The sequence below is a fragment of the Centropristis striata genome, chromosome 22 (assembly GCF_030273125.1).
Source record: "Centropristis striata isolate RG_2023a ecotype Rhode Island chromosome 22, C.striata_1.0, whole genome shotgun sequence".
Lineage (NCBI taxonomy): Eukaryota > Metazoa > Chordata > Actinopteri > Perciformes > Serranidae > Centropristis > Centropristis striata.
In genome coordinates, this window is record NC_081538.1 from 13,207,914 (window position 1) to 13,220,193 (window position 12,280).

At 37.5% G+C, this 12,280-nt stretch overlaps 1 protein-coding gene across 1 annotated transcript in view; it reads right to left on the reverse strand.

The window, feature by feature from the left end:
• hmga2 (high mobility group AT-hook 2) overlaps positions 1 to 8,032 on the reverse strand; it is a 73,956-nt gene extending 65,924 nt beyond the window's left edge. Inside the window, exons 1-2 of the mRNA XM_059325835.1 lie at positions 7,512 to 8,032; positions 3,863 to 3,949 (exon numbers count right to left, since the gene is read on the reverse strand). Coding sequence (XP_059181818.1) covers positions 3,863 to 3,949; positions 7,512 to 7,958 — 534 coding nt within the window. The 5' untranslated portion in view covers positions 7,959 to 8,032. The remainder of the gene's footprint in view (positions 1 to 3,862; positions 3,950 to 7,511) is intronic.
• Positions 8,033 to 12,280: the final 4,248 nt, after the last annotated feature.

Below are 12,280 nucleotides of genomic sequence, written 5' to 3' on the forward strand. Positions count from 1 at the left end.
CCAGAATGTGTACATTGTATAATAGTTTAATTGTGCAATAAAAGCTTGTGTAAATATAAAAAAAAGATAATTCTCACTGTAGTGCACTTTCAAAATTAAAAAAAAAGTAATTGTACACAAAAATGGGAAATGTCATTGTCATACAAAAATAATTGTTATTGTTGGTAAGTCTCATTGTTTCAATCAGTGTATTTGTATCTTCCAAATATACTTAAATTAGATTTTTAAATAAGCTAAAATAAAGGTTTTGAATGCTTAAATATCATCTTTGCCGTTTTTTAATGTGCCCCTCTGATTAAACACTGGCTCCTGCTTGGCCCCCACAGTAAAACTGGTCTAGAACCGCCACTGAACAGAAGTGCAATGTTTTGTGCGCAATGTATGTGTGCAGTGTTTGCAATCATTTGCAGCTTAGCCATGTGTCTCTGTTTACAGTCCTGTTTACAGTCCTTTACTTTGTGATTTATGTTTCGTGTGCTTTTTATTCGTTTGTTTGTTTGTTTGTTTGTTTGATGGGTGCATGCGTTGTTTTGTTATTTATTTATTTAATATTTATCTTTTTTGCACTGACGGGAGAGCTGGGATAAGAACATTAGGGGGGGGGGTAGAATCCTGGCGGTCCTGGTGTGAAATAGTGACAATGTATTGTCTAACAAGGTGGAAAACCAGCAAAATCTGTGGGGCCTCATGTGTGCAGGTGTGAAAGTAGGCAGGGTTTGAACTCCTCTTGGAGCTCTTTTTTTTTCCAACTTCCATGTGAACATGAACTTTTCGTGTGTGCATGCATGAATGTCTGCAAGGAGGGGCCGTCTGAAAGCGTTATTCCCATATGTACAATTCATCATGTCCAGACTGCTATAACACTGCAGGCTTTTTGGGGCGCTTTTGAGTGTGGCCATACAGAACAGGTCAGACACCACTTTGTGGGACCTTGTTTGTTTGAAGCGTAGTGAAGCAGTCACACACTTTGTTCATGAAAACATCCACCTCGACACCCTAATGGAAGTAATGACAAAACTGTCATTATTCACAAAGCCTTGTCAGAAGGTTATTTTAAGTGTTTAAACAAACGACCAATCCTGCTGATTTCCTGCTGTCTCAGAATTCCAAGATCTCATTTCCCCGTATTCAACCTCAAACCTCACATTTTCTCAAAATAATGGAATATTTTTTCAGCAAAGGCTAAAAACAAGTCTATATTTTGTCCTATTAGTCCAGGCAATGTGTGCAGTACAATTGTTTCTACTTACAAGCTTCCATGATATCAGTCAGAGATTGCAGAAGTGATTGATGTGGGGAGGGGAAGTGAACTTTTAAAGAGTATAAGTTAAAGGTGTGGGCTGACCCAGGACTCTTTCATCTGGAAAGATTGATATCTTCAGTGTTTATCATAACAATACCAGATGAGATGAGACTGGATTATGGCGAGAGCAGAGTGGTTCACTTTTCAAAGTGCTGGGAATGTTTACAGTGGTTCATGGTGGCAAGGGAGCACTAAGGCTGCTGTCAGCATGAGCCTAACACAGCTTCATCTAACTAATGAATGAAGACACAGGGACTTGCCCCGGCCTCGCTGAGACCTACAGTATCACGACCCCAAAGTTAGGTGGGATATTGCTGTAAAATTCCAAAGCTTTTCTCGGGATCAGCTTTTCTTTGCAACTTTAATCTTTTCCCATTCATCAACTCTATCTCTCATGCACACAGTCTCCTCTCTGTGTACACAAGTGTGTGAGAGTGCTGTTGAGTTATTGCCGCATGTTTCTATCATCACAGATGCACAAATAGGTTCCTGGGTTTCATATGTGTTCGTGTTTGCATTCAGGTTTAAATTGTTGAAGGATTTTGGTACCTAGTGTCTGTTTGTCAGCAGGATTGCAGGAAAAATACTGGAATGATTTTCATGAAATTTGGTGGAAGAGGGTGGCGTGCACCAAGGAAGAACTCATTCAATGTTTGTAGTGGATCCGAATCAGCGGGCGGATATATAAATTAGGGCCGGGACTTCAACGCGTTAATTAGGATTAATTAATTACACAAAAATTAACGCGTTAAAAAAATTGATGCATTTTAATCACACTTATTTTTGCACCGCGGAACGTTTCTCACTGGATGATTTTCAGGCAGACCGATTATACTGGAGCACCAACTAGCGTTCATGAGTTCAGACAACAACAAACCACAGTGAACATGAAGGAAGAAGCTGATGAGAGCGCTTTGGTTGGCCCCGTGGATGATGGGACATTTTGTTACAAAAAAACAACGGATGGAATCGTCGATAAGAGCATGGTTGTGTTGCTATGCAACAAGGAATTCACATATCACCGCAGCACATCCAGCCTCAAGTATCACCTCAATGCAAAACATATAGCAGCTAGCTATAAGGTCTACTTACCTATAGGCTAGCTGAATTTCTGAAATGTACTATATTTCTAAATATGCTATTGCTACACTTAATGGCAAAAATTGCACTGGTCTGTTGGACTTGAACAAAAATAAACAATATTTTTGTTGCTTAAGCTTATGTATTCAGTTATTATTCAATGGTATACTAAAAATCCATGTGAAAAAAATTACTTCTCACTGTTCTCAGGTCAAATATATATATGCGATTAAAATGCGATTAATTTTGATTAATTAATTACAAAGCCTCTAATTAATTAGATTTTTTTTTTTTTTTTCGAGTCCCGGCCCTAATATAAATCATTTTTCACTTTTTTTCAACATTGTGAGATAAGGCATTTGTGCTGCATTCGTGTGCTGTTGGATTAATTTAAAAAATGAGTCCAGACTGGTAAAATTCATATGAATGTCCCCTCAAGTCGGAACATTAACATTGCAAGATGGAGCCTGCCTTTGCAGAGAGCTCTCTCTGTTGACGTGTGTTGCTCTTTTAGACTGGAACGTGCTCCTCTGGGAAGCGCACGTGCACAGGTAAATAAAATAAATCCCAAAAATATCAAATTGATGTAATGTTGTCTTAAGGTGTGGTAAGAAGCCACTACGTCAATGTTTTGCTGTTTTGTGTTGCATTAAACAATGACATACAGTTTGTCATAATTAAATAAACTTCATTTAAATGGTGAGTTTGGCTCTTTGATGGAAAATGTAATGTTTATTGAAATTGTCGAAAGAATAAACAATAGAAAAATAGTCATCAAACCTCTGAAGTCCAGGAGATTTTGGTTCAAATTTGTCAACTTTCTATGCATTCATTTTTGTCTCTGTTTAGCATCTTTCAGTCTGTCCTTACATCACATGCATCGCTCCTTTTTCTCCACACAAACTTGGCTATCAGTCTGATTTTTCATTTTATTTTAAATAACAAAGTATAAAGCTGCCAGGAACCCAAAATACAAACAAAAGACACAGGTGTCTATGGAAATGTACCTTTTTTAACCATTTATACACACAAAAATAGCAGAAAAAATAAATTATAAAACTAAGAAACAGTCTATTTGCATGTAAATTAAAAATAGTAATAGTTTTCATTGTAGAAAGAAAATTCACATTTTAAGAATGGTCTAGAAACATAAATGGCACACTGTGAAAGCTCCTACGATGAACTTTAACTGGCTTTCTCAGCTTGTCTACATATCATATATAAATAAAGTTATCACTGTAAATAAAACATGTGTATTTTCAATAAATAGATGGACCCCAGAGGGTTAATGGCTGCCCTAGTCTGTCCTGAAATCTAAATAATCTGCATTACAAAATATATTCTTCCTGAAAAAAGACATTTTTAACCCAACATCCACTCCTAAAGCCATGAATTTGTTATATCATTAAAGTTAATCAATGTCCCCAAAAAGGACATTAGGAAATATATGTGTGTCATTCAGGTGCTAAGGCTCCTCACCTTCTGCGCTGCCTTGGAGGGGCCCTTGTTCTTACTTCCTTTGGGGCGGCCCCTCGGTCGCTTGGGGACAGGCTCTCCACTCGGCTCCTGAAAGGGAGGGGGACATGACATGATGTGTCGAGGACAGGAAACAAAGCTTTGAACCCCCCCATTTGGTCATTGCTTTATGGGTCAAGACCAAGAGAGGGACAAAGGGTGTGTGTGTGTGTGTGTGTGTGTGTGTGTGTGTGTGTAGTGTGTGTGTGGTCACACACCATAGAGGAAATGAATGAGAGGGATTTTCCACTTTTAAATTTCACACTGATTTTCGCACAATTTGCCATCAACATTTCTATTATCCTAATAATCTGAACGCAGCATGGTATGAGGGTACTTTATGTCTTTATTATGCAATCACACAGATGGGTTTAAGAATAATAATAATAAATCACCAATACATTTTTTTGTAAATATAAATTTGTTGTATCTGAAGTTTTGCTTGCTGTTGAGCTGAATCTTGGGTGCGGGCTGAATGGTGTAAAACACTTGTCTATTAGCCAGTCTGGATCAGAGTGACAGCTTGGCAATATTGTTAACTAATAGCTACATGCACAACATCATGCAGGCTATAAGGCAGCCTGGTAAAGGCCCTGCAACATCTGAGTGACCAGCTAGTTGAGCTAAGCTAGCAGCTACAGGCTAACAAAATAATATATATTGTCTGATCTATGACAGTATCATAGATCATTGAAAAACAGCATTGATTTCTTTCTTTTCTGCTCCCATTCCATCTTCTCCATCTACTTCACAACTCTCATCAAAGTTCAACCCCCCATGGTTGGTTCCCTCTAGAGTGGTGAAAACAAGAGGAAGTGCCTTATTGGCTGCTCTTTACACATGCAAAAAATTATTTGGTGCCCCTTGACACAATAAATTATGAAGATGTGCCTTCTAGAGATTCTATAATACGGTATCACTCAACTGTGAAAATGTTATATGAGGTTTTTGCTCTCATTTAGCTCTCAAAGTGCACAAACTTGACGCATTTTACTTTAAAATTTACAATTTTTTTCATGCCCCAAGACCCCTTTAGATTGTTTGTTTCGATGCTTTTAATTGTCAGTACCATAACATTAATTACTTTCATCTGGATCTCCTTTAACTTAATGCTAATATTTCACTATACATGGTGTATCAGAGTTTTTTGCGTCCTGGTGGGGCCCCATTTTGTGCAAAATGTGCCCTTTTAATTTTTTCGCCCCTGCCCTTCTAACGGTCTGAGTCCGCCACTGCTGCAATGGACGCCAAATTAGTTCAGAAACAAAAGTTAAATTATAGAATAAGAGGTCACGGACACATTAGGGCCAGCCATTTATGTTTTGAGACATAAAATTGCTGTATCAATGGAGTCTGGTGGCTCTGAGTGAGTATATACGGCTTTAATTCCCCGTCATAAAGGGCTGTCTGACAACAAAGTAAACTGTAAAAATATTCTTATTTTTGTTTTAAGTGGTCTTTTCTTTGGGTGGCTAAAATCTGTTTTGCTGTGGCCCCGATCCACAGCAGAGCATGTTGCTCTCTTCAAAGCCACCAAAAAACAGTCATTTTACCTTGCAGAACACAGGAGTTAAAGATCCACTGATGCCTCAGTTTTGTTTTATTGTATGACTGGGTCTCAGATAGGGCTGGGCGATATATCGATATAAGAAATATATCGATATATTTTTAAATTTGTGATATGGAATTAGACAATAGCGCATATATCGATATAGTTCAATTTTTTTCTTTATATATAAATGCTGCCCTTACTAGGGTTTGTCATATTGAATTTCATTCATTTTGTAATGTTCGTTATTCTTTTCTCATATAAATGTATTAATTTCATAGGCTATTTTTATTTAAATACGCACTTTATGGAGCTTTGATTTATTTTTAAAAGGTACTCCTGTTGTTATACAGTATTTATGTTCACTTAAATAAACGTTTTCAATAAAAAAATACTTGTGACATGTCATATTTGGCTTTGACTGAACATTTGCTCTCACTTTGTGATAAAAATATCGGGATATATATCGTATATTGATATTCAGCCTAAATATATCGGGATATGACTTTTGGTCCATATCGCCCAGCCCTGGTCTCAGATGCAAAATAACATGTCATCCACAGCAGTACATTGCTTAACTTGTTTAGCTTCTATACTCTGGTACCAAACTGCTAATACACACTACCACTAATACACATCGGGAACATTTTTCAGAAGAGCTTATAGTATTTTGATGCTAACATACATATTTCAACCAAAATGTGAATGTTTGGATTTGGATACAAAAGGAACACTACCTGGAAGCTACAGGATGATGTAACAAAACAAAAAATTAAAAAAAAAAATTAAAAATGGACCTGCTCTTTAAATAACAATAATTTTGTCAAGCTGTCACTCCAATCGAGGCTGGCCATTACATCCTTTAGCGTAGGTCCCGCCCACAAAATAGCCTACATCTCAACAGCAAACAAAACTTTTGTATTCAAAGTAAAACTTTGAATTTGCAAATAAAACTTTTGGGTATGGTATAATTCATTTTAAATCACAAATGTATTTTACTTGCAATAAAGCGTTTTCTATTGTAGTGTAGTAGGGAAAGTGTTTTTCTCTTAATAATCTGTTTGATTGCATAATAAAGACAGCAAATAACCCTTTCAAAATGTTTCATCTAGTCCATATCTTGATAAAAAGCAGCTGCAGGCTGCTGTGTTTCTGACAGACTCGAGTTTCTCTCACCTACAATAACTCTGCAGCCTGTGGAGTCAATGGACGGGCTTTTGGTGTGAAATTTTGGTGGGAATGTGACTCACCAGTGAATCACATCTATAAACACATTCACAAAAACACATTCATAGAAACACGTTCAAAGCACTCAGTTGCCATGGCGTTTCTGATTCATCTGCACTATTACATGCATTCCCATTCTTTGCTTTTTACCCATGTTGTCAATTAAAGATGATCGGCCCGAGCCAAGACTGGAACAGGCGCATTCCTCATCATTTCTACGGACATATAGGCTATAATGAGCATATAGGCCTAAATCAAACCAGCAATATTTGAAAAATTCCACACAAAAAAGAAAAAAAGCTAAAAACCATTCTTAAAATGCATATAACCGACACCATTTGGATGTTTTCCCTTCACTGCACAACAAAAAGAAATTATTTATGAAAATAAATTTAAAAAAAAAAAAAAAATTGTGGTTTCGAAACAACTCAACAGCAGTTTGACAAATTAATATTCCAACAAAAAAAACAATAATTAGGAGGAAAAAAATTAAAACGGTGTTATATGTTTTTGCCAGCGAACTCTTAATTTGAAAAACACGTCTTGCTTTTACAGATAGAAAATCCGCCTATATGTTACTAAACACAAGACACATGGAAGAAGCTACGGTGGATTAACTACACTCTGCTCCAGTGTCAACATGGAACGATCATTTACAAATTAATAACACTCTCACACTCAATATATAATTTCATAAATATTTGTTTGATCTCAACTCCCCGAGCAGGATCACAAAGTGTGTGAAAGCAGCACATCTCGGTCCCACACTGTGCACACACAATGTGCATTTGATTCTCAATCTATTTGCAGATCGCCTTCAGTGAACAACAAACTTACTTTCTGGGGCTTCCTCGGTCTACCCGGCCTCCTCTTTTGGGGCTCCGCGGCCCCCGTGGGCTCCTGGGAGCCAGAGCTCTCCCCGGCCTCGTCCCCGCGTCCGCTCATGGTTCCCGGTGCTGCGGCTCCGTTCTCCCGATCAACACAAAAGAAGAAGGAAAGAAGAAAAAAAAGCAGGCTAGGAGCCGAAGTGGAAAGCTTCAATGGCACTTTAAGAGACTGCCGTCCACTTGTAGTCCCCCCACAGCAGCAGCAGGACTGAGACAAGGAGCCGGAGAGCAGCTGGAAGCAGGAGACACAACACCGGGGACGGCGGAGTGTGAGAGCCGGGCAGCTCCACTCAAACCGGGCTAGAAGAGAGCGCGGCACCGGGCAGCAGCAGCAGCAGCAGCGAGGCGTGACAGCTCGGCACGGATCGGCTGAGAAGTGTGGGCATAATAACCGCATCCACAGCCCACTCCAAAACCAAGACCCACTCAAATGAGGATGGGTTCAAAAAAAAAAAAAGTAGGAAAAAAAGAAAGAAATCACCTCTCCAGTGGGTGGATAACAGGGCGGGGGAGGGGGGTCTGGCTGGGAGCCAGAGAAAACAGAGAGGAGACGGGGCCCTGGCCCCGGGCCAGACATGGCAGCCCGCATTTATGAATTAAATTCACATTTTCACACGTTTCAATGGAATCCGCTGCTGTCGGACACTGAACAGCCATTCAGAGTTCACCTCTGTAAAGTATCAAGTATTTGCTTCATATCAGCGATAGAATAGCCTACTATAGAATAACTAGAGAAAACTACAATCAGAAGGATACATGCAGTAACTTGTAGCTGCTGTTAGCCTACTAAAGACATTCACTCTGCCTGATTGCAGAGAAACTTTCTTTCTTTGTCGTTTGGATTGATGCAAAACATTTGAAAAGGTAGCTATCAGGTCAGGTAGGCTACTTTTTTTTAAAGGCCTACTTTTACAACGTATGGCTCTCTCCTACACTGCCCTACAAAGTCTAACTGCAGTAACTACATTTTTGGTCAAAATTGAGTTATAACTAAAAATGAACTCGTTGATGTCTGTTTTATCTTGTGACAGAGTTTAGATTTCAATTTTGCTTTATTTCAGAGAAATAATGATATAAAAACCACAAAATACAACTCAAAACCAAGCATATACACAAATTTAAACATAAAAATAATAGAAATTATGAGTTTATTTGATAGGGAAGACAGCGATTAAGTAAAAAAGTAAGATAAAATTAAATTAAGACTAAAATATAACATTACGTTTTAATGTTAAGTCTAAAATACACAAATATTTGAATAGAATTGTTGAACACTTAAATACACTTGCAAGAAAATCAATTTGAAAATGTTTATTCATTGAAAACAAAATATAAAAAGTGAAAGAAGACAACAATGTTGTAGTTACTGCACTGTGTTTTTGCATTACTATTAGAACCTTTTACAGCAAAACCAGAGTGCAGTAACTACATTTTTTGGGTCAAAGGTCAAATAAATCATCATGATTTTTGAGCATAAAAATGACATCATCAATACATGTAGAAATAAGTGTCATATCACTTATCTACCTATAACCCATTTGGCTGACCAGTTAAAACACGTTCAAAAACTTTAAAGCAGTTTTTCTCACTGTTACTCTTTGCGTAGGTACTGCAGTTAGACATTGTAGTTGTAGGGCAGAATAGATCTACAAAGAAAATATGTTTCAAAGTAAAATACTTTAGCAATGTTGGACCTTTAAACACATCAAGAACCAAGACAAGAAATATGTTTCTTTATCTACAGTTTGTTTATTTAGCTAAATGGTTTGTTCCATTTATCAGATCAGTCAAAATACATTAAATCATTCATGTATTTTTACTAAATGTATGATATGCACAGGTGCTTGCATATGTCTTACAATGTTGCTATTTTTGGACTATTGTTGCAGACCCACATCATCTTTAAAAAGTGATAAAAATACTAAAAAGGTCTGTAAAATGAGGGGTGGCACAATAGTACAGTCAATTATGATTTATTTTTTTTATCTGGTGTACTAGAAACACGCTGGTTCCCTTAAAGAAAATTGTTCCATTTTAACTGCATTTTTTGTCCCACTTCTCCAAAAATCCATTCTCATAAGAAATCAAATCAAATATAACAGCATTTTTGGTGTTATATACTGTATATACTGTGTTTTAGTTTTAGCTTCTTCTTTTTTTATCTTTGCTCCGTCAATCCTAGTAATTTAAGACAAATCAAAATGATTGTTTTAATGTAAAGGACATTTAAAGAAACAATGTAACAGCATGTTTGGTGACTGGCTGCTAATATTTCTTATCCCATACATTACCTGACTTCACCCTAGTGATTTTCAAAGTAAAAAAAAAAAAAGGTAAATGTGAAATTTAAATTTTGCGTATGTGGAACTAAATTCAGTGGTGGATTAGTATTTTAAATGTGAAATATCTTTCAAAACTCTCTGAAAAGTGCATTTTGAGTCTGAAGCTGCCAGGAAATCTTGTTATATATCGTAAGCGTTGCCTTTTTGGGTCATTTTTAAATGTCTGCCTGTTTGTTTAAAACATGTCCACAACCCTTCAGAACACATTTTACACAGCTCACCAGTTAAAAGTGAGGATTTTAAAGTAAAGCCATGAGCATGAATTGTTTCTAACATGTCCATGAAGGAAGCCTGGAACCCTGCATGGCTCAGTATGGACATGCATTCTGCAACACAGTTCTGTCTTCATCTTGCCTTCCACAGAACTGTATTTTAATTCTAGTGGAGATTTTCTAAGATCCCAAATATGTCAGGCTGAATTTTGTGAAATGTGTATAACAGCACAGTGTGCACATGTAGAATACTTTCACTTGATGGAATGGTGCAGCCATAAAAAGTGTGTGGCTTTGAAGCACTCCGCCGTGGACGTGGAGTGAGATCAATTACACAAGAACAACAGACACAAAGAATAAAGTGCCTTACGTGCAGGACCTTTCCCACGGTCCTGTAGCCTGCGCTCCATGCTCTCACTGCACAACACTGGCCACTGCAAGCAAAAGTAGCTTCATGCTCACTGAATATCTGCCACATTCTGAGCTTTGAACACGACTGCCATTCAAATGTTCATTGTTGTTTGTCATTTGTCATTATTTTTATAAGTGCATAACTTCCCCCAGCAGAGACAGTGGAGTTATTGAGCAAATATGTGGTTAAATTCGTAGCTGGTATTCACTTCATTCATAAAAAACAGCCCTTAGACCCCCAAAGAAGGGGTTTCTGTGTAGACCCCTCCCCTTCAGACAGAGCGGCGTCAGCATCAAACCAATACAATCAATGGCTGCACAGATCCATTACCTAGGGCTGCTTTCATGCACACGCCTGAGCTGGGCACGTAGCTCTGTTAGAGCACAATGAAACAAGGAAATAAATGTGTTATTGCAATGAAATGGAAAGCTTTGTGTGTGTGTGTGTGTGTGTGTGTGTGTGTGTGTGTGTGTGTGGGACACACAGAGGACTGTCGTTTTTCTGTTTAAGTCAGTGACCTTTCACCTTCTTTTGCTTAAGTGCCCTTCTGGACCAGATAAATACATCAGAATTAGTATTATAATTAGTAACATTTTTATGGCTGTTGTTTTGATGTTGTTGCCAATATTCAATTAAATTCAATTAATTGAATATTGGCAACAATTTGGCAACAATTCAATTACATTTTATTAGGCCGGGACTTGATTAAAAAAAAAATCTATTAATCAAAATTAATCGCATTTTAATCGCATAAAATATTTGACCTGAGAACAGTGAGAAGTAATTTTTTTCACATGGATTTTTAGTATACCATTGAATAATGACTGAATACATAAGCTTAAGCAACAAAAATATTGTTTATTTTTGTTCAAGTCCAAAGGACCAGTGCAATTTTTCCATTAAGTGTAGCAATAGCATATTTAGAAATATAGTACATTTCAGAAATTCAGGTAGCCTATAGGTAGGTAGACCTTCTGTAAACTATAATACTTTGGTTTTTTAAATAAAACACAATCCACGCTAGCTACCACACTAGCCGCTAGCTGCTATATGTTTTGCATTGAGGTGATACTTGAGGCTCAGTGTGCTGCTGTGATATGTGAATTCCTTGTTGCATAGCAACACAACCATGCTCTTATCGACGCTTCCATCCGTTGATTTTTTGTAACTAAATGTCCCATCATCCACGGGGCCAACCAAAGCGGTCTCCTCAGCTTCTTCCTTCATGTTCACTGTGGTTTGTTGTTGTCTGAACTCATGAACGCTAGTTGGTGCTCCAGTATAATCGGTCCGCCTGAAACTCATCCAGTGAGAAACGTTCCGCGGTGCAAAAATAAGTGCGATTAAAATGCGTAAATGTTTTTAACGCGGTAATTTTTGTGTCATTAATTAATCTTAATTAACGTGTTAAAGTCCCGGCCCTACATTTTATTTATATAGCCCAGAATCACAAATCACAGATTTGCCTCAAAGGGCTCTACAGACAGAGGTAGACACCCTCTGTTCTTTGACCCTCGCAGGGAAAAACTCTTCAAAAAACCCTTGTAACAGGGAAAAAAATCTTCTCTCCTCTTCAAGTGGTGATTACCTTCATTTTGCCAGGGACTGAGATGAGAGGAACATTTATTCTTTCGTTTTTTGTTTTTTTTGTAATAGTTCATAAGGAGCAATATTCGGGCAAGGGGAAAAATGACAAGAATATAGCTTTATTTATTTTTTATTTGGCATTACAACAAGTGAAAATATTGAGAAT